The sequence below is a fragment of the Papaver somniferum genome, chromosome 11 (assembly GCF_003573695.1).
Source record: "Papaver somniferum cultivar HN1 chromosome 11, ASM357369v1, whole genome shotgun sequence".
NCBI classification, from domain to species: Eukaryota; Viridiplantae; Streptophyta; class Magnoliopsida; order Ranunculales; family Papaveraceae; genus Papaver; species Papaver somniferum.
The window spans coordinates 117,931,475-117,958,173 of NC_039368.1; the positions used below are offsets into that span (position 1 = coordinate 117,931,475).

Consider the following 26,699-nt stretch of genomic DNA (forward strand, 5'->3'; position numbering starts at 1 on the left):
TCAAGTCGTTAACCTACAGGGTCTCGGTAGAAATCCAAGGTTAAGGGAGAACTAGCTCTAGATAATAGAACTAGTATCACACAAGAGGTGTGGGGATTAGGTTTCCAAGTTGCTAGAGTTTTCCCTTATATAGTCTTTCAAATCAGGTTTTGCAATCAATGTTAGCTTAGTAACAAAGCATTCAATATTCACCGTGAGATGAAAACCTGATTAGATTCAAGCTAATATCTTTCAATCGTTAGATCGAAACTTAGCTTGTTATAAAAAATGAAATGCACGTTTATTTAGGTTTGTGTAACCGTACCCAAACATGTACATCTAATTGGTTCAACAGTAGTTAACCAAATGGTTAACCATATGAACACTTTCATATCAACCGTATTCTTCTTTACCACAACTAGTTCAAATGACTCAAATGAACTAGTTAGAGAGTTGTTCAATTGCTTAGATCTTATAGAAGTATACAAGACACGATTGAAGAAAAAACGATTTGATTCACTGGAATCGATTCATGAACTTTATATCCACGGTTTGCAAAATTGCATTCCTTTGTTTATATAAGTTTAAGTTCACGAATAATCGTTTTTAGAAAATAACCAACTTAAGTACGCGGATTGGTACGCGGAATTAAGTACCCGGAATAAGTTTGTAAACAGTTCACAAACTCCAGCAGATTTTCTCGGGATGAGAACCTCCGATAGTACGCAGACTGGGTTCGCGGAATCTGTTCCGGTTTTCCTGAGCATCAAAGTACTCATACTTTGGTTTAAGGAATAGGGACTTATTAATGTATGTGTTACCACACAATGCTTATATCCAACAATGGTTATATAATCTAAACTCTCATTTCAATCATTGAAACATTCTTAGAGGACGTTATATAGTTGTTCTTCACACACTATTTTTCGTCAAAGCAATTTTCAAGTAATTGAAACTTAACATGACTTTAGTCACTAGTAAAGATGAACTTGGCCAAAGCGAAAGCTTACCAACACATATTTCGAGAAATATATAAGCGAGATAAACTTGGCTCGAAATAGCAAATGTGTATAATCAAAGTCTATATTTCAAAACGACTTTTGTCTCAAGATAAGATATAGAGTAGATTGACTTTTGAGTGATAGATAAGTTCAAGTCTCCACATACCTTTTAGTCGATGAAGTTCCATCAGTTCCTTGAGTAGTTCTTCGTCTTCGTATGATGATCGCCATGGAGTCTTGAGCTCAACTACACTTTCTATCCTAGTCTGAGACTTAGCTATATGTAGTCTAGAAATCAAGACTTATAGTTTTGATCACTAACATTGACAAACATGCTAGAGATAGCAAAGCATGCGAGTTCGACCAAGCAGTGCTCTAACACTTACTTTTAAGAAATTTAACCCAAAAATCATTTAGGTTATTCAGTAATCTCCAAGACAATTCAAAAAGAAAACAAATATTCATTTTATAAAGATTTTGTATGCCTAAACCTCCGCATACTTTAGGAGTACAAAACTTTTGTATGCTTATACCTCCGCATAATTTAGGAGTACAAACCTTATAACAAGCTTTCGGATAATAAGATTTTTTAAGGTTTTGTTTATTCGACCAGAAATCCTTTTGGATTATAACATATCTATGTCAATTAGAGGAAGGAAAATCAAAGCATTGCATTTGATAACATGGAAAAGCAATAATATTGAGTTTATAAGAACAATGCGACCGTCTTGGGATAATAACTTAGATTTCGAACCATGGAGAGTCTCATAAGCTTTTTGAAAAAGCGTGGGTCTAACAACCACACCCAATATTTAGTTTCGGCAATCTGTATGGAAAAACTCCAATATAATTCCAAGAGAATCAACTAGACAGTCAGACTCAATCAATGGAAATACATCTTAGAGTTGTATCTTTGTTTCTCAATGTAATAAGCAAATCAAACAGATAGAAATCTGCGAGCCTGATTATTATGAGAAACAACTTGAACGGTACTAAACACCAATGTTCAAGTGTCAATCAATTTATATCAAGAACCAAAGGTTGGATTATCTAACTAACTAAACTACACACAACCTCTGATATTTCAATTATATATCAAATATAATACGGAAAAGAAATAACAAAGACACCAGAATTTTGTTAAAGAGGAAATTGCAAATGCAGAAAAACCCCGGGACCTAGTCCAGATTTGAATACCACAATGTATTAAGCTTCTACCGACTCTATCCTACTACAAGTTAACTTCGGGCTGGAATATAGTTGAGCCCTAAACAATCACACACTGATTAAGGTATAGTCGCGTTCCTTAAGCCTCTGAATCTCAGCGGGACTCTACGCACTTGATTCCCTTAACTGATCTTATCCACAACTAAGAGTTGCTACGACCCAAAGTCGAAGACTTGATAAACAAATTTGTCTCACAAAGAAAAGTCTATTGAATAGATAAATCTGTTTCCCATAGAAATACCTACGAGTTATTGTTCCGTCTTTGGATAAATCAAGGTGAACAGGAACCAATTGATACACCGAACTTATATTCCCGAAGAACAACCTAGTAATATCAATCGCCTAACAATAAACTTAACCGTATGGTAGCGTAACAAGATATTGTGGAATCGCAAACGATGAGACGAAGATATTTGTGATTACTTTTTATCTTACTTATCGGAGAATAAATCTCGAGAAGATAACACTCAATACGATTGAACAAAGTAAGATTAGAACACACAACTACTGAGAAAATAGTTGGGTCTGGCTTCGGAATCCCAATGAAGTCTTTAAGTCGTTAACCTACAATGGTTTTAGAAAAACCTAGGTTAAAGGAGAATCGACTCTGGTTGCAATTAGTATCATACAAGAGGTGTGGGGTTTCAGTATCCCAATTGCTAGAGTTTTCCCTTATATAGTCTTCAAATCAGGGTTTGCAATCAATGTTACCTTGGTACAAAGCATTCAATATTCACCGTTAGATTAAAACCTAATTAGATTCAAGCTAATATCTTTCAATCGTTAGATTGAACTTAGCTTGTTACACACAAATGAAATGTACCTTCATTTAGATATGGGTAACCGTACTTAAACGTGTACACTTAGTTGGTTCAATAATAGTTAACCGAAGTTATCCATATGAACACTTTTACATCAACCTTGTTTATCTTAATCACAACTAGTTCATATGACTTAAATGAAACTAGTTATAAAGTTGTTCAATTTTTTATATTCTCATAGAAGTATACAAGATACAATTGAAGAAAAATCGGTTTTGATTCACTCGAATCAATTCAAGAACATTTTAGCCACGGTTTGCAAAAGATTGCATTCCTTATAGTAGAAATATATTTGTTCATGAACAACTGATTTTAGAACTTAACCCACTCAAGTATGAAAATGGGTACGCAAACTTAGAGTTCCGGACTTGGTCTGTCCGCCAGTATGCGAACGGGTACGCATACTGTCGTTCACGACCGAACTCAGTTGAATTAGTATGAAAAAGGGTACGCATACTAAATTTCCGGACTTGAACTGTTAAACCAGTATGCATACGGGTATACTAAGTTCCCAGACTTCAACTGTTAAACCAGTACGCATACGGGCATGCATACTGAGTTCCCGGACTTGGAATAACTTGCAACAATTATCATACAAGTACGCATACTGTGTTATATCCAATCAATGGTTATTTGTTATAAACTCCCATTTTAATTATTGAAACATTCTTAGAAGATGGGAATAGCTGTCTCACACAAACTATTAGCTTCAAAGAAATTTTCAAGTGATCAATTCGAAACATTCCGAGTCTACATCAAATGGCCGTCTCACACAAATCATATAAGATGTTACCAAGCGATTTTCACATGATCATCTTTTGACTTTCGTCGAGAATAAAAGATGAACTTGGTTAAACCGAAAGCTTACCAACGCATATTTCGAGAAATATGTAAGCGAGTTAAATTCAGCCTGAAATATCAAATGTGTATAATGTAAAGTCTATATAGCAATACGACTTTTGTCTCAATAGGAGATATAATAGAAATAGACTTCTGAGTGATAGATGAGTTCAGGTATCCGCATACCTTTTGTTGATGAAGTTCCACAAGATCCCCTTAGTAGTTATTTGTCTTAGATCGATAAACGTCGTGAAGTCTAAGGCTCAACTATACATTCTATCCTAATCCGGGACATGGCTATAAGTAGACTAGAAATCAAGACTTATAGTTTTGGAAACTAAACTTGACAAACAAGCTTGAGATAACAACGATTGTGAGTTCGACCAAGCAGTACTCTAACAATATCCCCCTTTGTTACTTTTAGTGACAAAACTATCAATACATATAGGTTATAAAATAAATAAACTTTGTAGATTCTCATCCAAATCTTTGATTTTCGTGGTCCTACAACATTACTCGAAATCTTCGTCACTTCCAAGTACTCCAGTGATTCTGAACGTGTTCAACTCAGGATCATAGTTGTTAAAGATCCGTAGCCATAACAATAAGAAAACAGATGTTCTCAATATTGTTACACAGTGTCATAGTATTATTACACAACATCAAAGTTCAATTGTATCACAACTTTGACAATAATACTATGGTGATATATATCACTCCCCCTTAGTCAATACTTCATCTCACAATGAAAACTACTCCCACTTACATAATGATCTGTAAACCATATGTATTTGTAGTGTTAACTACACAATAACTTTCCTCCTTTTTGTCAATATAAATTGGCAAAGGTACGAAAACTAACGGGATCGTAATGAAATTCTAATAGAGATACTTCATGACTAAAAGAGAACATATCAACTTTGTTTCGATGATTTCACGTAGTTGAAACTTAGTGTATTCATCAAGGAGTTTATAAAAATACAAGATAACTCCTACAATATTCCACAACCGCACTCCCCACAAAGATTTGGTAATTAAGCACAAGTTCAACTAAGAACTCCCCCCCATAAAAAGTCATTCCCGAAAGAATAACAATAGTGACATTACTTTTACAAGAAAATAAATATTTATTTGAATACTTTGATACCTAACAAAACTTTATTTACGTAGAAACAAATGCGGAATTGAAACAACACTACACTGGAGTTCTAAGCCTTGATTTCCCAATATATATAGATAAGTCCAGGGGAAAAGGCTAGAAATCTAATGAACCAAAACAACACTGATAGACTACCATAAGTGTTGAAACGTTGCAGTATGTAAAGGTTTGGTGAGAATATCAGCAAGTTATTTTTCGGAAGGCACAAATTCCATGTTAATAATACCATTTTCATTGAGATCTCTAATAAAATGATACCTTATGTCAATGTGCTTAGTTCTTGAGTGCTCAACAGTATTCTCAGTAATGCGAATCGCAGTTGAGTTGTCACAAAATATCTTCATTACACCAGTGTCAATTCCATAATCAGCAAGCATTTGTTTCAATAATAAAAGTTGAGTACAACACGAACCGACAACAATGTATTCTGCTTCACATGTAGGCATGGATTGTGAGTTTTTTTTTCTTGCTATGCCATTCCACAAGGTTTAACCCAACATAGTAAAATCCCCCTAAAGTACTCTTTCTGTGTTCCACACATCCTACCTAATCTGCATCTGAGTAGGCAGTAAGATCCGTGTTAATATCAAAAGTATAAGATAGACCATACTCGAAAGTGTGTCGGATATATCGCATGATCCTATTCAGCTGCAAGATGAGATTTCCTTGGATTAGCATGAAATCTAGCACAACAACCAAAACTAAAAGCAATATCAGGTCTAGTAGTTGTAAGATACAAAAGGCTTCCAATGATAGATCGATAAAGTTTTTGATCCACATTTCCTCCTTTCTCATCTTGATGTAGTTTACGAGTGGTGGGCATAGGAGTCAATTTTGGATTTGACTTATCAAGACCGAACCTTGTCACAAGATCCTTAGCATATTTTTCTTGAGATAAGTAAATTCCATCCATATGTTGTTGAATCTGTAATCCTAAGAAGAGTTTTAATTCATCAACATTGCTCATTTCAAACTCCTTACCAAGAGAGACTTGAAAATATTTTGCAAGTTTCTCAGATGTTGATCCATAGATGATATCATCTACATAAACTTGAGAAATGACAACATCTTTCCCACTCCATTTGGTAAACGTAAATGTTTTATCGGCTCCATCTCTCGAAAAACCTTTCCTAATTGATATTGTGACCGATAGATTAATCTCCCACTGTGGTCGCCAATTGTTTGAGAGTGAAAACAGTTTCTGCTGATTTTGGTAATTTCGAGTGTGTGGGTGAAAAACGAGTCTAAACCCTAAAGAATGTACTGCAAGGGAGTACTTTGATTCGAGATATCAATCTGTACAAATACGGCCTAAACCAAGATATGGCCGTTCCAGACTTTCTTCGGTCACAAAGTGAAGGAGAAGGGTTGGTCTAGGGAGGGAAGCGAAAAGAGTGTTGAGACCAGAATAGTTGATTCGGGAAGAGTAGTTGTTTGACTACTTGTATCAGAAAGTGGAAAGCTAACAGATGGTAAAGCTAACAAGTGATTTCTAAGTGTTGTATTCTCCTGACCAAAACTTGTTTTTGGTGGAAATAGGTGAGACCTATTTATACAAGTCGCAACGAAACGTACCCTGGTCTCGTAAGAAGTGAAAACAGTTGTATATTGAAGAAAGTGGTAACGGGTAACGCCTGGAATTGATATTTCCATAATGAAGGAAAATTTTCACCATTACTCCTTGTATTTACTAACCCCTTCACTCTTATGACACTTTCTTGTAACGGGCGTAGTGTACGCCGCACGCTGTAAACCGCCAGACCAATACCCTGATGAGCATCCCCCAGTTTGTGACATGTTTTGATGTCTCGAGTGTTTTCGTGGAAAACGTGTAACATGTTGCTATTGTTTGGAAAGTTAAGATTGATAGGCTTGTCGGTTCGGTGGTGACTTTCGACGGTCGAAATTTCGCATCTTGAGAGGAAGGTTAGCTGTTGATTGTGGTTACCTTCCGTTGGTATCCAGTGGCGTGGCCACGTCGCTGGCATGGCTTGCGCATGCTCTTGGCATGGCTAATTAGGGTTTGGTGCCGTGACCAAAGAATTGGCATGGCTAAGTGTATGTCTTGGCCAAAGAGTTGGCAGCGTAGCCAAAGGTTGCCACAAGTAGTTTGGTGGCAAGTTTGTACAGCTGAGATCTGCATCTCAGGAGTAAGGATAGCCTTTGATTGTTGCAACCTTTCGTCTGGAAGCTAGCGGCATGGAGGCATGGCTGGCATGGTTTAGGCGCGGCCAAGTTAGGATTTTGGCATAGTTTTAGGCGCGGCCAAAATTAGGGTTTTGGCTTAGTTTAGGCGCGGCCAAAATTAGGGCTTGGCATTGGGACAAAAGTAGGCACCGTAGCCAAGAGGTTGCCACAAATCATTTGGTGGCAAGTTTGTACGGCTGAGATCTGCATCTCAGGAGGAAGGATAGCCGTTGATTGTTGCAACCTTCCGTTTGGCAGCCAGCGGCATGCAGGCATGGCTGGCATGAAAGCTAGGGTTTTGGCATAGTTTTAAGCACGACCAAAATTAGGGTTTTGGCATAGTTTAGGCGCGGCCAAAATTAGGGCATGGCATTGGGCCAATAGTTGGCACCGTAGCCAAGAGGTTGCCACACGTCGTTTGGTGGAAAGTTTGTATGGCTTACATATGAATCTCAGGAGGAAGGATAGCCGTTGATTGTTGCAACCTTCCTTTTGGTAGCCAGCGGCATGGAGGCATGGCCGACATGGCTTCAGCGTGGTTTAGGCGCGGCCAAGCTAGGATTTTGGCATAGTTTTAGGCGCGGCCAAAATTAGGGTTTTGACATAGTTTAGGCGCGGCCAAAATTAGGGCTTGGCATTGGGCCAAAAGTTTCCACGCGTTTGGTGGAGAACTTGGACGGTTGAGATTCGCATCTCAGAAGGAAAGGTGGCCGTTGATTGTTGCAACCCTTCGTTTGGCGGCCAGCGGCATTGAGGCCTCCGACATGGCTTTGGTGCGGAGGTGTGGCTGGCATGGCATGGCATTGGCACTATGGTGCGGCTGGCATGGTTGGCATGCCTTTGGCGCGGAAATGCGTTTGGCATGCCTTTGGCGTGGAGATGTGGCTGGCATGGCATGCCATTGGCACGGTGGTGCGGCTGGCATGGTTGGCATGCCTTTGGCGCGGAGATGTGGCTGGCATGGCATGCCATTGGCACGGTGGTGCGTCCGGCATGGTTGGCATGTCTTTGGCGCAGAGATGTGGCCGGCATGGTTGGATGCCTTTGGCGCGGAGATGTGGCTGGCATGGCATGCCATTGGCATGGTGGTGCGGCCGGCATGGTTGGCATGCCTTTTGCGCGGAGATGTGGATGGCATGGCATGCCATTGACACGGTGGTGTGGCTGGCATGGTTGGCATGCCTTTGGCGCGGAGATGTGGCTGGCATGTCATGTTATTGGCACGGTGGTGCGGCTGGCATGGTCGGCATGCCTTTGGCGCGGAGATGTCGCTGGCATGGCATGCCATTGGCACGGTGGTGCGGCTAGCATGGCATGCCATTGGCACGGTGGTGCGGCTAGCATGGCATGTCATTGGCACGTTTGGCTAGCATGCGTGGCTGGCATGTGTAGGGATGACGCCAGTGAGTACCAAGGGCTCTGCCGTGGAGCATGGCATGTACATCAAAAAGGTACCCCGGTAATTTTACGCAGACATGTTGAATGGTTCAATAAATGTGCTAGTGACGACATTATTACTCAAGTGTGACGTCACTGTTTGACTAAGGTTTTACGATTTTAACCCTAAGCTACCACCATCAACAGAAACGTTAAAGATAAAACGAAGCTTATTTGTACAAGTCATAGGCGAATCTTCAAATTCATTTGCTGCTGATGATGATTATCATTCATTTTCCATCGATTTTCATTGAATCTCCGAAGAACAAGTGATGTTGATGTCGAATTAACGTTTAGATAATCAGGATCTAGGTTTTGAAATCTCACTGAAAATTTCAATCGGAAATTGTGTCTTCTCGCCTGTTTCTTCATCCGAGAGACAGCGAAAGGAAAATGAGAGAGAGAAAGTGAAAAAGAAAATATCTAATGATATAAATACTAAAGGACAGTGTTGTCATTATTAAAATTTCTAATAATTAATTATGGGACAGATCTTCAAAAAATTTGATTTTTTGAGCCTAGTAATATCATTTTAAAGTATGGAGTTGACAATGGATGATTCATTTAGTGGGGTTTTTATATATTGAACCCATATAATAGGGGTTTTTGTATTTTTCACTAAAATTTAATACAAAATTGATATTGCACAACAGAATATTGAACACTAAAAATCTTACAGATACGTGTCGGCTTGGGTAACCATGCGAGCACTTGAAATAATCTGATACGGATCACTGAGACATGTGGGCATTAGCTTGTCAGAATTATTAAACACTAATTAAGTGTAACTCTCTTACGGAATACCCATGGTGCTTACTACGATGGTCAATTTCAAAACCGCACATCGATTAACACCTGTATTTGGACAGATACTTGGTGATGCGATCAGTTTAAGAAACTGGGATTAATTAATCGGAACAATTGCACACGTCTTGCACGATATTTGAATCAGGTAGCCCTTAGTTCTCTGTTCACATTCTTATTTTGCTAACGTATCGACACATTTGATTTGGTAGGATTCATGCTAACGACCCAGAAGATTGTTTTCCAGAAGGCACGTTTTCTTGGATATCAAACAATAAACAGTTTAGTTAATGCGAAAAAGAATAAACAATTTAGTCGAATACCATGCCAGCTTTTTTTACTCCCTCTCCTCCTCTCTCTCGCTCCTTTTTCCAACAAAAACATTAAGAACAACTAGAGCTAAGTATATTTTTTCATTATTCTTTATTTTCTAGGTTAGTTAGTGGTTTAGTTTTTATTATATTTCCTACTTATTTACACCATTATGGTGATTTTATTAGGAAGAAACAACCCAAACTCAGATGGTATAAGAAAATCTTGCAACCTTGTGTACTTCCATCCACTGCAGGAAACATCTGGAAATAATTAGAAGAGTACGTAGTACCGATGAGAAAGTGAAAAATAGAGGAATGAATCTGGCATCAAGATGCTACCTCTGTAGAAAAGATCAAGATGATTTGGAACACATTTTACGGAGTTGTGACTATGATCAAATTCTGTGGAAATGGATTGGTGGTATTTTTGCTTTTAAGAATCCCAAATCTTTTGAAGACATCTTAAATGCATGCAATAGGAAAAGTGCTGTAATTCAGGAAATTTGGTACATTGCTGCATCCAGTATAATGGTGGACATTTGGTTAACAAGAAATAAAGTATATTTTGATAATGTTACTCCTAACAGTTCAGCAGCTAAGAAGAGAACCTTCAGAATAATTCAGGAATGTGAATTCAGAATCAAGGGAGATATGTTTAATGTTGCGTATGATTTACAAATTTTGAAACACTTCAATTTGGGTTGCAGAATGTGAAGAATTTCAGAACAATTGAATGCACTTTCTCTTTGCCCGACTCTGAGAGTGCATTACTATGCTGTGATGGTGCATCTAGGGGGAATCCTGGCAATGCAGGCTATGGTTTCATTGCAAGAGATAGTGAAGATAAATTTTTAACAGCTGCAAGTGGAGGTCTTGGTATTTCTACTAACTTTGTTGCTGAGATAATGGGAACTATAAATGCATTGGAATGGGCAATGAAGGAGCTTAAAAGCAAGGTAACTATCAACTCCGATTCTAAAGCTGCTATATCTGCTTTTAGTAAAAATAAACTCCCTTGGTTTATCTGGAATCGTTGGATACATGTTTGCAGTAAGTTATCAGCTATTCATTTTAATCATGTTTATAGAGAAATCAACTTCTCAGCTGATTTCTTTGCAAAGAAAGGAGTTCTACTAGCCAAAGGTCAAGCACTGAAGTTCAATGAAAAACCGAAAAATATGCAGAGAATGGAAAACCCAGGTCTTACATAATACAGATTTGTGTAAAGGAATAAGGGCTGAATTGCTTATATTTTTTATTGTACTTTTTTTGTTTTCTTTTAGTCAGGACATGTTGTCCCCTTTCTTTTGTTTTTCCTTTTATTGATCCGTTGTATCTGGTTATTCCTTGATCAATAAATTGCTCTTTAAAAAAATGGTGGTTTTATCTACTCTTTTGAGGCTTATCTTCGCTTTAATGGCGATTCTTGGTTATTGGGTTGAGTTTTAAGATCAATAGTGATGCTCTCCAACGATGAGATCTTCATCTTGGTTGTCTCCAGCGACGGAATCTCCATAGGTGGTCCTTTTGATGACGGAAGCTTCGTCACTAGTTACAAGAGATTTGAGCAAATCACTTCTGCTCTGGGAGCACATCTTTTCATAGAAGAAAAAAAAACTAAATGGTCGGAAGTTAATTCCGAGAAAAACCATCATTCTTCCGATAAAATCGGATCTTATTCATACTTATTTGTCTTACTCCTGTAATCCTTCTCTTTCTCTTGTCGGATTTCTCGGTATTCTACTTTTACGGAAAGTTCTTATTACCTTATATTCTCTTAGTTTCGATCTTAAACTCATTGTAACCTCAAATTTCATTAATGAAAAGATTCCTTGTTTCAAAAATAGATACTATCATTTTTTTCCTTCATTTTAACTCTTTTCATAGAAACGGAAGAGTAAAATTATTATTATTATTTTTTAATAACGAATAGAAACAAAACTTAAGAAAGATCTGCCAAAATAGATGCCTCCGAGATTCCAGGACTTTGAGTATTGCTGCCTATGTCAGCCAGTTTAGATAGATCAAGTTATGTACGTACGAGTTCAAAATTTATTGGATTAGCATCAATAATTCAAAATTTTGCTAAAAACAACGTAGCTCAGATTTGTATGATGCATGGGTGATTTTTTTTTCTTTTCTTTTTTTTCTTGGAAATCCCTAAATTATATATTAATTAGAACACCGGTTACATAGATAGATTCACCTTTTATCAAAGGTACTACAAACATTAGGATACCAACGAAAATCATATGCTCGGTTGCAAATCAAGAACAAGATTTCTTACGGAAAATAATTCCGAAAATTACATTGATTTGAAAGAAACTAACACGGTTTTCTTTCACCTATTTCTATTCTTCCAGTAACATCATTCACCACAAGCTTTGACCCAAATGATAAGTCTATCAAATTAAGGTTAACACATTTAAAAGAAAAGATGTTGCCCGTTGAGTGATCCGGTGCCCTTCGAAAAGGCCTCCACGACAGAGAAATTAAGCATATCCGGATCCAGCCTGTTTCCACAGCAAAAAATAGACAAGTCTGTGACTTTTTCAAGTCACAAACACGAACAGTTTTATAATCGAGGTCCAAAGACCAAGACAAGGAAAGGGTCAGAACATGTGAGTGATTTGTTTCAAGCAATCGTCGACAGGGTTCCATAATTCCAGCTGAGGGATCTGTGATTAACCGCTACAAGATCGGTGAGTTAACTCGGTAGAATAGATCTACCACACAGCGAGTTGACTCACAGATTTAGGGAAGTAGTAAAGCAAAAAACAGGAAACCAACAGAAGCAAATATAAAAATTCAAAGCTAAAAATAAGATGGAAAGAAAGGGTTTACCTGGGGCGCATCTTGGAGACGAAATTAGGGAAGGAAAAAGGGACAAGATAAATCTAAAACATGGTTAATCATTTGTAATCATCTAAAGAGGAGATTTTCAAATCAAAGCTTCCAAAGAGGCGGTACCAAAACCCACCGATAAAACCAATACAAACTGATCTCACGTAAGGAGGAAGAGTTAACAAATTTAAAAACCCATCCAAGGAAGTCATAACGTAGATGACAAAAGGAGATAGAAAGGGAAGAAAATCTTTTTGCTTTACCAATTTTTCTTAAATAGCTTCTCATAAATTTTTCAATTAAAATAAAACAAGATTTAGACCATCAAGATTCAGAAACAGAAAAAAAACATAGTAATCCGATTGTGAAAAGAATCGGATTTTATAGTGAACCTACATACCCCGATTCTGGATTGATGTGATGAACATCAACTATAATCGGATTACGTTAATACACAAATCAACCGATTCTTGATTCATGTTCGGATCATTTTTGACCATATGTAATCCGATTGTTTAGTTAAAAACCTCTATATACAAAAATCGGATTGCATTATACTCCATATAAACCGATTCTGACAAAGCTGCAACAAACTAGTTCAGGAATCGGACTTTATAAATAAACTTAAAGTCTGATTCTGGAAAAAATTTCATGAGTCCAAGTTTCCCAAAAAACAAATCCACTTTCATTCATTAAGCTTGGTTCAAGTTTGCAAAATACAATATAAGAAAGCGACAAAATATAAGCATCCGATGGATCAAGTTTTTAACATAAGGAAAATACTCATTCCAATAAATGGAGACCATCGAATTGATCCGTCTCGATCAATTCCTCCTATCGCCTCATGTTGGCATCGTATTTTTTTAAGCCACTCCTTGGTGAGCTCCGAGACCTCATTTAACTTATCTACCGGTGGTAATGGACAATCATCACGTACTCTAAGACCGATATAATGTATGTTGTTATGGTTGTATAAAAAAATTCTCCAATCCTTGAGCGATTCATCCCAAATGGTGTATTTTGGTGTGTATGTATAACATGATCCCTTACCAAATAGATGAACAACGCAACTCCACGTTTCCGCCAAGAGATGACCACATAGAGGCACCTGCATCCAATGCTCTCGGGTAATTGATCCATTCCCCTTTGGCCCTTGTACTCTAGCAACCATTTTTTGAAAAATCACTTCTTTGTCTTCTCTTGTTTTTCCTTCTTTCATCATCGATATGTAAAGTGCCTTGTCTTCTTGTAGGCGCAAGGCCATCATCTTTCTAAAGTATTGACATTGGGTTAGGTTCTCATCGTCCGTCAAACTTGTTGGTACTTCGCGATCATGTGACGACACGGAAATCCGAAGGCCGTCATCGTCATACATTTGCATTCAATTATTCTTCTCCCCATCTCCTTATCCACATAATATTTGTAATCCTTCATCATAGAAATGATTGCCCAGTGAGACACCCTATAATTTAAATTTCTAATCAATCGATGGTGTTCCTTGTAGATTGTGATGATTTTCATCCTACTCTCTTCCATTTGAGCGGTTATCTTGATGATATCGGCCTTGGTGTATTCATGGATGGTTTCTTGTAATGTAACCACGGTGTTTTGGCTCCCTCAGAGCAAGCTTTTCAAACTTCTATAAGATCCTTCCGCGATACTTGTTGCCTCATTCTTGTAATGCATGTGTTGGTACGTGTAAGCATACACAAATTTTTCCTTGTACGGATCCAACAATTCTTTCAAGCAATAAACCACACACTTCTCATAATCTTTCTTCCATAGCCCAATAAAACTCTCCAAGTAGGATTCAAACTCGGCCACGGACATTGAGTGTACCATTAAATCCCAATGATGTTGAAAAGCCTTCCATAATAACCCATTCGCTTCATACTCCGATTGTCTTTTCTTCTTGTCCTTCTCTCTTTGTTCCGGAGTTAGTTTTTGAAGACGCTCATCTTCGGCCTTTTCACGAGCGATACCTTTTTGTGGCTTTGGCTTTTGGATATGACCCCTACAATTACTTCTAATATTGCATTGTATGTGCCATGTGCAAAGAAAATGCTTAGTGTCCGGAAAAACCTCTTCAATAACATTCATTAGTGCTTGGTCCTTATCCGTTACTATGATCCTCGGAATTTGATCGCACACAAGGTCTCTAGCATCCAAGAAAAACTCACATCATTCTCCCGATCCATAAACCCCCATGCTACCGTGAAAGTTTTCTTGTCGGAAGTATGGAAAGCAATGTTTAACAACGTCATATTGTACTTGTTGGTCTTGTATGTACAATCTATTAGCAAAACTTGATAGAAGCATTGTGCCAACTTGATCATCTCCGGATGCGCCAAGAAAATACGAGTCACTTTTCCCTCCAATACTTGCTTCCTCATAGTGTATCCGTGTTGACCGGATAACCATTGAGATTGTTCCATAACCGCTCTACCATCCCATGACCTCCTCCTAAAGGCTGATCTTCCAGTGTAAATTTTCCTCAAAGTGGACAAGTTATCCTTATCATCCTCCTTAATCTTCCTAAGGATGTCACTTGGTTTACACGCTTTCATCGACCTCACCGTTTCCAATTGATGTGGTTTCAACCCACAAACGACCGCGTGTCCAACAAGAGATTCCGGATCATCATGATTGTGACAACCATTCATCACTTTGGAGAACTTGTATACCTTAGTACCATTGGGTCTCTTGGGTCTATTAACTATAATCTTAAATGGGCAACCATACTTCTTTGATTTAGTAATGTATTACCTTGTAGTCTTCTTCACGTACAGTCTTTCCTTTGCCCAGTGACTTTCTTGCTTTCCACCTCTCTCACAAAATTTTTCCAAACGATCTTCACTTGAATGACGGCCTAAAACTAAGGTGCATTTGATCTCTATTCCCTTGTCTATAAACCATTGTTTTGCATCATTCCTTTCTTTCCATTCCAAATCGGTGTAATAGTGGGCAGAGGTATCAACACCTACGGGTTTGGGCTGATCTTCGTCGAACGCCGCAAAAATCTACAACAAGTATCAACAAGTTGAGGATTTAAAATCGGTTTATATGTTACAGTCGAGAAAACCGATTATCAATAATCGGTTTATATGCGCAACTACAAAGTCCGATTAAGGAATTGAGGAAAAAATTTCGAAGTCTACAATCGGTTCATGTCTCGTATCATGTAATCCGATTTTCGTTCACATTTCTCCTGGAACCTTTTTTCCCATAATTGGATTACATTTACACGTAAATAAACCGATTGTCAACTTCGGGTATTCTACGTGATTATTCAAGTTAAGGAATCGGCATATGCACATCACCAACATAAACCGATTTTGGTCACGTACCTAACTCCCCAAAAATTTACTACAATCGGTTTATATGGTGAGGAACGAAAACCGATTATGATACCCAATTTGGGGATTTTACACATACGGTTTATGTGGTGTTATCGAATAAACCGATTCTGGAAAACGATTTTGAATTTTTTTTCCTTTTTGGGCGATCGAGACGTGCAAATGCATGTTTGTAGATCGTTGCAAATCATACCTGTTTATTAGAAGCATTATAACCTTCTTCTTCTCGACGAATCTGTTCTTGTGCTTGAATAATATCCTCAAGCATTCTTTGGTTCACTTTATCTTCTTCTTTCAACAAATTATCCAATTCGGTAGGATCGAAATCATGATAATCTGATGCACCCACTTCTTAATCACTACTAGAGTCTTCATTATCACTATAAAGTTTCATTTTTGCTAACAAAAATCACAAACCCTAATTTTTTCTTTTTTCCCTCTTCTTCTTCTTTCCCTCCAAACCTTAAAAGAGGAAATGAATTTCTACTCTAATCCTAACACTATAATCAAACTCAAACACTAATTAATTTAACTAATACTAATTTAACTAATCATCATTAATTTAATAAGGATATATTAGGTATTAACAAAAATAGTGGTTAAGGGGTTTCTAGAAATTACTTGTTAGTGACCTATTTTGTCATGTAGTTATAGGCCCCGATTAAGTGGCATAGGCCCCAATTTAGGAAGGTTTTATTTTCCTTTACAAATAAAATCTCCATGTGAGGCTTGCTCTATAAAAATGAAAAAAATATCATATGCGCTAGCCTAACTCCTGTTGCATATTTTCAATAACATAAAAAATAAAATAGTTTTCGTTTTTTGGTTTGCCGCTACGTCAACGGTGTGTTGAATAGACACAATGGATGTTAGTTGGAGACGAAGAGGCATCTATAATGGGTGTGATAGTTCACAAAAGACACAACCATTCCCATGAGACACCTTATATGTCATTTGGAAATGAAGAGACATCTCCAATAGACATGAGTTCCCTATAAGTAGTGATGATTTGTTTTCATTCTATATATGAAGAACATTAAGTACTTTCTGTTTTCTCTCTTCTAAGCATCATCAGAATTTTATTCTTGTGTGTTCTTGGTTGGGTCAAGGGGTACAAACCTTGAATCCAATGACGTTGTTATAGGGCTTCATTATATCCTGACGACAATATTTCACATATCCGTTTGTAATCGCCAATTTATTGTCTAAAAGAATCTTAATCGAGCCTTCGAACAAGAAATACAACTTTTCTCGTTTCATCCTTTCTTTTAGCCCAAAATTTCCAACAGCTCCACGATTCCTGGTCATTTCCCGATAATTATATACCAATATTTGTTCAATAATGCAATTGCTAAACTAATTAAAATAATGCCTCTGCTAATTCACTAATTAAGTAGATATCAATTGTATATACTGGTTAATTGACTTATCCCCGGCCGGTGGATGGATATATTCCAACACCCACTTGACTGATCGGACAGTTCAACTTGTGACAAGTATTATACAAATAAATTTGATACGGAAACACAATCAATTGTGTATCATACAAATATATACTTATTTGATATGTAAACACAATCAATAGTGTATTATCATCTCAACAAACCAATTTTCAAACCGTGATTAAAAGTTGATCTCATATTCATGTGATGTTGGTTCGCGACTTATTTACCTAAAAGTTAATACGTCTCCTAATATATAGTATTAAAAGTTGGTCATGTCTGAAATTACATAATGGTCGCAAGATGTTACCACTGTTCTTTTTTTACTATGGTGTAAGAGTTAAAAACTTCTCTATATATATGTAGAAGTCTTCGCTCATATTTCAATATCATTGTCATCAAGCTCTTCGTTGGAATATTACTAAGATCAACCAACAATGGCTGGTAACCCATTACAGTTAGCTTTACAATGGATTCAAGCTCAGCAACAAGGTTCACTCTTCCTTCCAATCACCGTTTCTATCATCATTTATCTTTTTGTTTTCCGTTGGTTTATTGGTGGAGATAAGGGTAAACTACCACCATCTCCACCGAAACTTCCGATCATTGGAAACTTTCATCAATTAGGAACACTTCCTCATCGAACTCTCCGAGATCTTTCCAGCAAGTATGGTCCTTTAATGATCTTAAACTTGGGTACTGCTAAAACCCTTGTCGTTTCGTCTCCTGAAATGGCTAAGGAAATCACTAAGACCCATGATCTTGTTTTCGCAAACAGACCAGCTACAAAAGGTGCTAAGAAACTTCTCTACAACTGTACTGATGTGGGTTTTGCACCTTATGGTGAGTACTGGAGAGAAGTACGAAAGGTATGTGTCAGTGAACTCTTAAGTGCCAAAAGAGTTCAATCTTTCGAAGTCGTAAGAATAGAAGAGATCGGATTTTTGATGAAGAAGATAAAGGTTTTGAGTTTGAAGCCTGGCACGGTTGTTAATCTGACCGAGCTGTTGCTGAATCTTGCTAATAATTTGATCTCGAGAGTTGCTTTTGGAAAGTCGTATGACGAAACAGACGGTACGAGCAGGCTTGGGCACTTGACAAGGGATGTACTGACACTTATGGGAGCATTCAGCGTGGGGGATTACTTCCCGGCGTTTGGTTGGGTCGATGGACTCACTGGGTTGACCGGAAGGATGGACAAGACACACACAGACCTCGATGCGTTCTTTGATCAAGTCATTGAGGATCATTTGAATAACAAATTAGGAAGTTCAAATCATGGTCATGAAACCATTATTGATACGTTGCTTCGTGTTCAGAAAGACAAGACCCTCAACATCACTCTCGTTCGAGACAATATCAAAGCTATTGTCCTGGTGAGTCTTCTGTTATTCTATATATTAATATATGGAGGTTTTCCTGTATTCTTCTCTGCTATTCTACATATATATGTTTATTAAACTTGGATATTAAATTGTTCTTCATGTATATATATGCAACAGGACTTGTTCGTAGCTGGAACAGATACCGTCTCAGTTGTTGTCGAGTGGGCAATGGTTGAACTCGTCAAGAATCCGGAGATGATGAAGAAAGCACAAGAAGAGGTACGCCGAGTAGTTGGAGATAAATCAAGGGTTGACGAAGACGATATTCATCACATGGATTACGTAAAATGCGTTGTCAAAGAGATTCTTAGACTACATCCACCAGTCCCACTATTGGTTCCAAGAGAATCGAGTGAAGAAACTATTATTAATGGATTCCACATCCCAGCAAAAACAAGAGTGTTTGTTAATTCATGGGCGATCCAAAGAGATCCAAACTCATGGAAAGATCCCGAAGAATTCATTCCGGAGAGATTCGTTGACAATCCTGTTAATTATAATGGACAGCATTTTGAATACCTGCCATTTGGTGCTGGAAGAAGGGGTTGTCCTGGAATGCAGTTCGGTTTAATAGCTTCTGAATTACTTCTTGCGAATCTCTTGTTCTGGTTCGACTGGAAACTACCTTTAGATGGTTCGGGTAAACCAAATCTTGACATGGATGAATCTTTTGGGCTTACTGTCTACAAGAAAAATCCTACTTGTATCATTCCAAGCTTGCACTAAATAGCTCAAGCTGGTTGACACGATGGTCTCTTGGTTCGGTTCGCTATTATATTGCTTAGGAGTACTAATTGATTTAAATTTGATTTTATTGTGATTTTAAGTAATCCATCTGTTTTTCTATTTGGTTGTAAACGTTTGTGTGTGCAATAATGAAAAGCACGGTGTTCACTGTTTGTCAAGCTTAACTTGGGTCAGATAAGATTTTTTTTTTCTTTTTGTTTAATAATGTTGTTCAGGTGACATACAAATCAAAACTGGTGACTTCATTAGAGGCATGAAGTCAACTTCTTTCATTTTCTGGGTACTCTGTTTCAAATGAGTCACGGTTTAGCAACCTCTCAATTCGCAACTCGTTGAAAGTGTTTTTGGAGATAGGGGCTGGTTATTTTATTTGTTATTTTAGGAGGAGGAGGCATGCTATATAAAAGTTATGAAATCTTTGATTGGAGATTTCGTACAAACCCAAAATGGGTCATTTGTCCAAAAAAATTTAAAACATGATTCAAATGGACGACTAAAAATTAGTATGGGTGAAATGGACAAAGAAAAAATAGCAAGGATGAAACTGGATTCATCGCAGCTTAAACTTAAAAAATAGCAAGGATGAACTGGATGCATCCTGATATAAATTAAAAATAAGAAAAAATATTTGAAAATGGATAGGATGAAACTGATTACATCCTGACTATTTTTATATTTTTGTCCATTTGAACTTGTATCTTTTTAATTTTTGCCCATTTAAACAGTATCAAAATGTACAAGTCTTTTTCACCCAAGAATTATTGATTTTGGTCTTTTTAACCAATTTTGTGTCGTACAAAATCATACCCAATTTCAAAACTCATACAACCAAAATTCAGTTTCATTTTGCTTTTTTTTCTTTCGGAAAATGGATCATTTGTCCAAAAAATTTTAAAACATGGTTCAAATGGACGAGTAAAAATTAGTATGGGTGAAATGGACACAAAAAAACTAGCAAGGATGAAAGTAGGTTCATCGCGGCTTAAACTTAAAAAATAGCAAGGATGAAACTGGATGCATCCTGATATAAATTAAAAATAAGAAAAAATATTTGAAAATGGGTAGGATGAAACTGGTTACATTCTGGCTATTTTTATATTTTTGTCTATTTGAACAGTATCTTTTAAATTTTTGTGCATTTAAACAGTATCAAAATGTACAAGTCTTTTTCACCCAGGAATTGTTGATTTTGGTCTTTTTAACCAATTTTGTGTTTTTTTTTAATTTGATTTTTCTTTCTTTCCTTTTTTGATTTCTTAACATAAACTTTGAGTTTTGAATGGTTTTGAAGTTGACAAATTTTAGCCGGCATGGTTTTTTTCTTGTAATTCATGTATTAATAATCTGGGCAAATTGATCTTTTGACACCTTTTAAACACCCCTTAACATATTGTGTTGGATGTGTTTAAATTTAGTATACCCCGACTAAATTAGGCATACTCTAATCTCGCCAGGTTAAATTGATGGTGAGGATTTATTTTTACTTTTCATTTTGATACAATCAACACAGGAGTCGAAACCTTAATCTATAACTTGGGAGTTCGTCCCCGACCAACTGGTCTAAGCAACGGGGATTACTTTTGTATGACAGTTTGACATCGAGAAATATATGCGCCTTGGGACAAAGGATGGGGAGTTTAAGCAATTTTTTCTCTTCCGTACGTACTTGTTTTTAATAGGATCTGATAAATTCGATAACTGATTATGCAAGATTTAAGAGGATCACTCTTTTAGATAATTTATGTGATTTCCAACCAAGGGGATGTAATCCTTTGTGTATAAATTATCTTTATTTTCTTTTGCTCCCTTCTTTTTCTCGGGAGAACGGATTTATTAATGAACAAATTTATTATTTACATCCCTTTTTTATGTAAAGGGGTGTAAATAAACTAGTAAGAATAAATTTCTTTACCAAGGAAATCCGTGACACTGTTAGATTTCCTAGGGACCGTGGTACATTTCCACTGTTCTGCATTCTCGAGAAAATGCATGCGTCCCTGAATAGATCCATTTGTTATTCAACTGGTGGCTTCTTAGTTACTATGTGTAGCAGCCACAACATACGTATTATCATTCTCCAAGTTGACATGAGTACTAGATCCTTGATCCAAATGATTGCTTGCAGCGATCCTATATAGCTTCAGTTTGCTCAACATCCTCTACTGTAACTGGAATGAACTTTTGTTAGAGCATAGTTTGGTTGAATCCACCAAGCATTGGTATGTCAAGTTTTGTTGTCATATTTTAGTGAACCAAAACTCATTTAAAGAGTCGCTTGATTATATGCTAGAGTCAACTTCGTATATGTTGGCTTGAAAGTATTAGGATATGAGACATTACAAGTATTACGTGAAGACTTGAAGAAGTAAGGAGCTACAAGGACGACATCATCCTTCCTTTTGAGGTTATTAATATTTGACTTGAACTGTTTCATTCCCTAACGTATCTTTCAAGTCGTGCATATTGAAAATATAACTGCGAAGCTATGAATGGTTGTACTGTTTCATTCCCTAACGTATCGTATGAATGCTAATGTGATTATGTGTATGGGTATGGGTGAAAATTTCGTCATAGGAAATAATGTTTTACATTCGTTTAAAGGAGGTAAGTTTCATAAACATGTTTTATGAATCGAAAAGGAAATCGCTAGGCTTATTGGTATTTGTTATTCATTGCAAATCTTTGGATTACCAATATGTGTGATTAGTATAACCGCTCATGACTTGTTTATGTTCTTGGTAAAACTATTCACAAGGCCTGACTTTTGTATTGGTATGACTTTTATTAGTGAAACTGATCTTAAGTAATCACCTGAAATAGGGGGATAACAATTAGGATTTTGGTCTGGTGGTCTACGACATGTGTGAGAAATACCCGGCTTATTTCTCACCGCAGAAGAGATTAAAGGCAGTGGAATAATGAGATAAACTCGACCTAGTTTATCTCTATTCCTGAAGAGACGGGAAAATTGTTCCGCACAGCACAGAAAGCAATCCTTATCTTCACCGACTTGAGATTAGAGAATTCAGCTATAAATAGGTCATATATTTTCCAAGCTACGATGATCTTTCTCATAATCTCTCAGAGCAATAACTTGTTATTTGATCTCTCTCTTCAACTGCTTCCCGCTCTAAGACCAGCCCTAAACCTCCATCCATGTGACTGAAACAACCTTTGAATGGCCACTGTGCGTGGTTTAAGCGAAGATTGTTCGTGCTCAACCTCCCGAAACTCACTTTCAGAAACCTTAGAATCCCACTTTTAACCTTTCTTAGATTTTAGGTTAACCTTTCTTAGATTTTAGGTAACTACACATAGTAATCCTTCCAGCATCACAACTTCGTTCTTTGAACATCATTTAGTTATTCTTATTTTTTACTGGTCTATACTCGTGAACAATTGCAACATTCAAACCTCTTGTACATCCTTCTGCTAAACGAATTTCCACGACGGAGTAGATTAAACACTAATTAGCCGTTATTTGGAAACAAAATATATACGAAACTGATTAGATCTGAACTCTAAAATTAGAGTACTCCTAAAACTAAGCAGTTTTCCTGTAAAAGAGGGATTGTATCTAACCTGATCCTTAATCCCAGGGTAGTTTTGTAGGCCGTGGAATGGATACAGGAAAAAAGCTAGTTAGTTTCAGAAGTTTGATCTTTATACTTGGTATATGTAGTAAATTCTATGGGGGCGCAAGGCTGTTTTAAATGAAAGTTACATTAGGTTTTTTATTTTCCAAAACATTAGGGGGGCCGGTGACCTCAGAGGCCCCACTATGGATTCGCCATTGATTATATTTCATGTGCAAACGGTGATGAGAAATAAAATAAATTTGTGTTTATTCCGCAGTATTGATCCTCCCTGATCTTTTTTTTTTATATATATTAGAATTTCATCCGTGCCGTAACGGCACGGCCTCCGTAGTAAGTTAAAAAATTATTTCAATTTTAATCTTTGACATTTTTTGGTTGCATCTATATAAAATGAAAATTATTCTCCATGTTTTTTAATTGTTATGTTTTCTTTATGAGAATTGCTAGGTTGACCTAAATATTTTTCTCGAAAAAATCATCGGGCGAAACATGTAGTGAGACCAACTGAAAACCTTTACTATCCCTATCATCGTTGGGCTTTTTAGGGGTTGTTTTTCGGAAAAAATTGTAGTCATCCTATACAATTGTTTCTTTTGTATTAATAACCATCTTATTTTCACATTAAGAAACTCAACCACAACTTCCATAATAAATGTTACTTATTTCCAACGACATAGAATAAACATTATTGCCATTAACACACTGAGCACCTGCACTACCGTCACCGGAACCACTCATCACCACTACCTTTTCCACCACCAACAATATCGTCACCGGCTCCATGCACCACCACTCACAAAGACCACCCCGGTCATACGTAATGATTATTAACAAATTTATTATTTATTTAATGAAAATATATTTCATTTATAATGAGAAATTAGTAAAATATCTATTATGTGAAACTAATGATACAACAATAACGTAAACAACCACAACCATTGACATATCTTTTCCTTAAACAAATCTCAGCCGCTCTTTATCTTGCCTAACTTGTCCAAAAAGAAAAATTTAGATTAATACGCAAAAAAAAAAAAAATTACAGTTTTTTTGGTATGGATGCAGAATAAAACATTATTTAGAGTTTATATGTAAATAATTTTTTAGATGTCAAAAAGGATTGGGGCCCAGCTTGGCGCTCGACTACCAATCAACTCAATGTAAACGTTCGTTCTTTTGCTTTCGAATAAAGCCTTCTGAGGCATCTTTTTATGCAAAATAATTTTTTTAATTATAACAACGCTTTATATTGGTTTGGTATCTAACTTTCAGAATGAGCTTGGTTTCCTTATAGTCCTCAACCGTTCATTTTCTTTCCTCTCCCAACCCGACAAATATCTGGCCCATAATATTTATTTTAACTTAAAAAAGTTAAAAAATAAAAGAAAAATAAATTTAAGAACTAACATCAAACAAAAAAAATAACCAAGGGTAACTAAGTAATTTATCTACCTTAGGACACCATTTCTCATCCCACCACCACTACTTCTTCCAGCACCAGCACCACCACCATTAACGTCATCACTCCACCATTCTCACCTCCAACACCCACCATCATTATCCCCACCGGTGATCCATCACCCCCGCCCTCAGTCACAACCAATATTAATGTCCATTGATTCAATATAATATAAAATTTTCAAGTACTATATTAATGAAAGTATTATTTAAATTAAAAAAAAAATAAAAGAAAGACGAATTTAAAAACTAATATCAAATAGAAAAATAAACTAACGTAACTTAATAATTTATCTACCTTAGGACACATTTCTCATCCCATTACCACTACTTCTTCCAGCACCACCACCATTAACGTCTTCACTCCACCATTCTCACTAACATCCACCACCATTATCCCCACCGTTGATCCACCACCCCTACGCATCATCACAACCACCATTAATGTCTACTTATTTAATATAAGATAAATTTATTATGTACCGTATTAATGAAAGCATATTTATTTGATTAATTAAGCAAAAATTTATATTAAAAAACTAATATAATATTTATTATTGGAATTTAATTAAACTGATCATTTTATAGTCGTAGATTTAGCTTTTCCTACCACTACTTATTCCAGCACCACCACCATTAAACGTCATCACTCCACCATTCTCACATCCGACACCCACCACCATTATCCCCACCGGTGATCCACCACCCCCGCCCACCATCACAACCAATATTAATGTCCATTGATTCAATATAAAATAAATTTATTATGTACTGTATTAACGAAAGTATTATTTTAAATTTAAAAAAAATAATATCAAATAAAAAATATAAACCAAGGGTAACTAAGTAATTTATCTACCTTAGGGCATCTTTCTCATCCCACTACCACTACTTCTCCCACCACCACCATTAACGTCATCACTCCACCATTCTCATCAACAGCCACCACCATTATCCCCACCATTGATCCACCACCCCCACCCACCATCACAACCACAATTTAATGTCTACTGATTTAGTATAAGATAAATTAATTATGTATTGTATTAATGAAAGAATATTTATTTGATTAATTAAACAAACACTTATTATGAAATACTAATAGAACATTTATTATTGACATTTAATTAAACTCACCATTTTACAGCTGTAGATTTAGCTTTCCCTAGGAGAAATCTGGACCACTCTTTAACTTTCCTAAGTTGTCCAAAAAATAACCAAGGGTAACTAAGTAATTTATCTACCATAGGACACAATTTCTCATCCCACCACCACTACTTCTTCCAGCACCACCACCATTAACGTCATCACTCCACCATTCTCACGTCCAACACCCACCACCATTATCCTCACCAGTGATCCATCACCGCCGCCCTCAGTCACAACCAATATTAATGTCCACTGATTCAATATAATATAAATTTTTCAAGTACTATATTAATGAAAGTATTATTTTAAATTAAAAAAAATAAAAAAATAAAAAAAACGAATTTAAAAACTAACATCAAATAAAAAAATAAACTAAGGTAACTTAATAATTTATCTACCTTAGGACATATTTCTCATCCCACTACCATTACTTCTTCCAGCACCACCACCATTAACGTCATCACTCCACCTTTCTCACTAACATGCACCACCATTATCCCCACCGTTGATCCACCACCCCTACCCATCATCACAACCACCATTAACGTCTACTTATTTAATATAAGATAAATTTATTTTGTATCGTATTCATGAAAGCATATTTATTTGTTTAATAAGCAAACATTTATATTAAAAGGCTAATAGAATATTTATTATTGGAATTTAATTAAACTGATCATTTTATAGTCATATATTTAGCTTTTCCTACCACTACTTATATCAGCACCACCACCATTAAACGTCATCACTCCACCATTCTCACATCCGACACCCACCACCATTATCCCCATCGGTGATCCACCACCCCCTCCCACCATCACAACCAATATTAATGTCCACTGATTCAATATGAAATAAATTTATTATGTTCTGTATTAACGAAAGGATTATTTATAAAAAAAAAATTAAAAAAATATCAAATAAAAAAAATAAACCACGGGTAACTAAGT

The 26,699-nt window shown here is 36.5% G+C and overlaps 1 protein-coding gene across 1 annotated transcript; it reads left to right on the top strand.

Moving 5' to 3' along the window:
- The first annotated feature begins 17,814 nt into the window (after positions 1-17,814).
- LOC113323608 (cytochrome P450 71A1-like) lies at positions 17,815-19,707 on the top strand. The gene is made up of 2 exons (XM_026571927.1): positions 17,815-18,787; positions 18,914-19,707. Exons 1-2 carry the CDS (start codon positions 17,849-17,851, stop codon positions 19,520-19,522), a joined length of 1,548 nt encoding a protein of 515 aa, XP_026427712.1. The 5' UTR covers positions 17,815-17,848; the 3' UTR covers positions 19,523-19,707.
- The last annotated feature ends 6,992 nt before the right edge of the window (positions 19,708-26,699 follow it).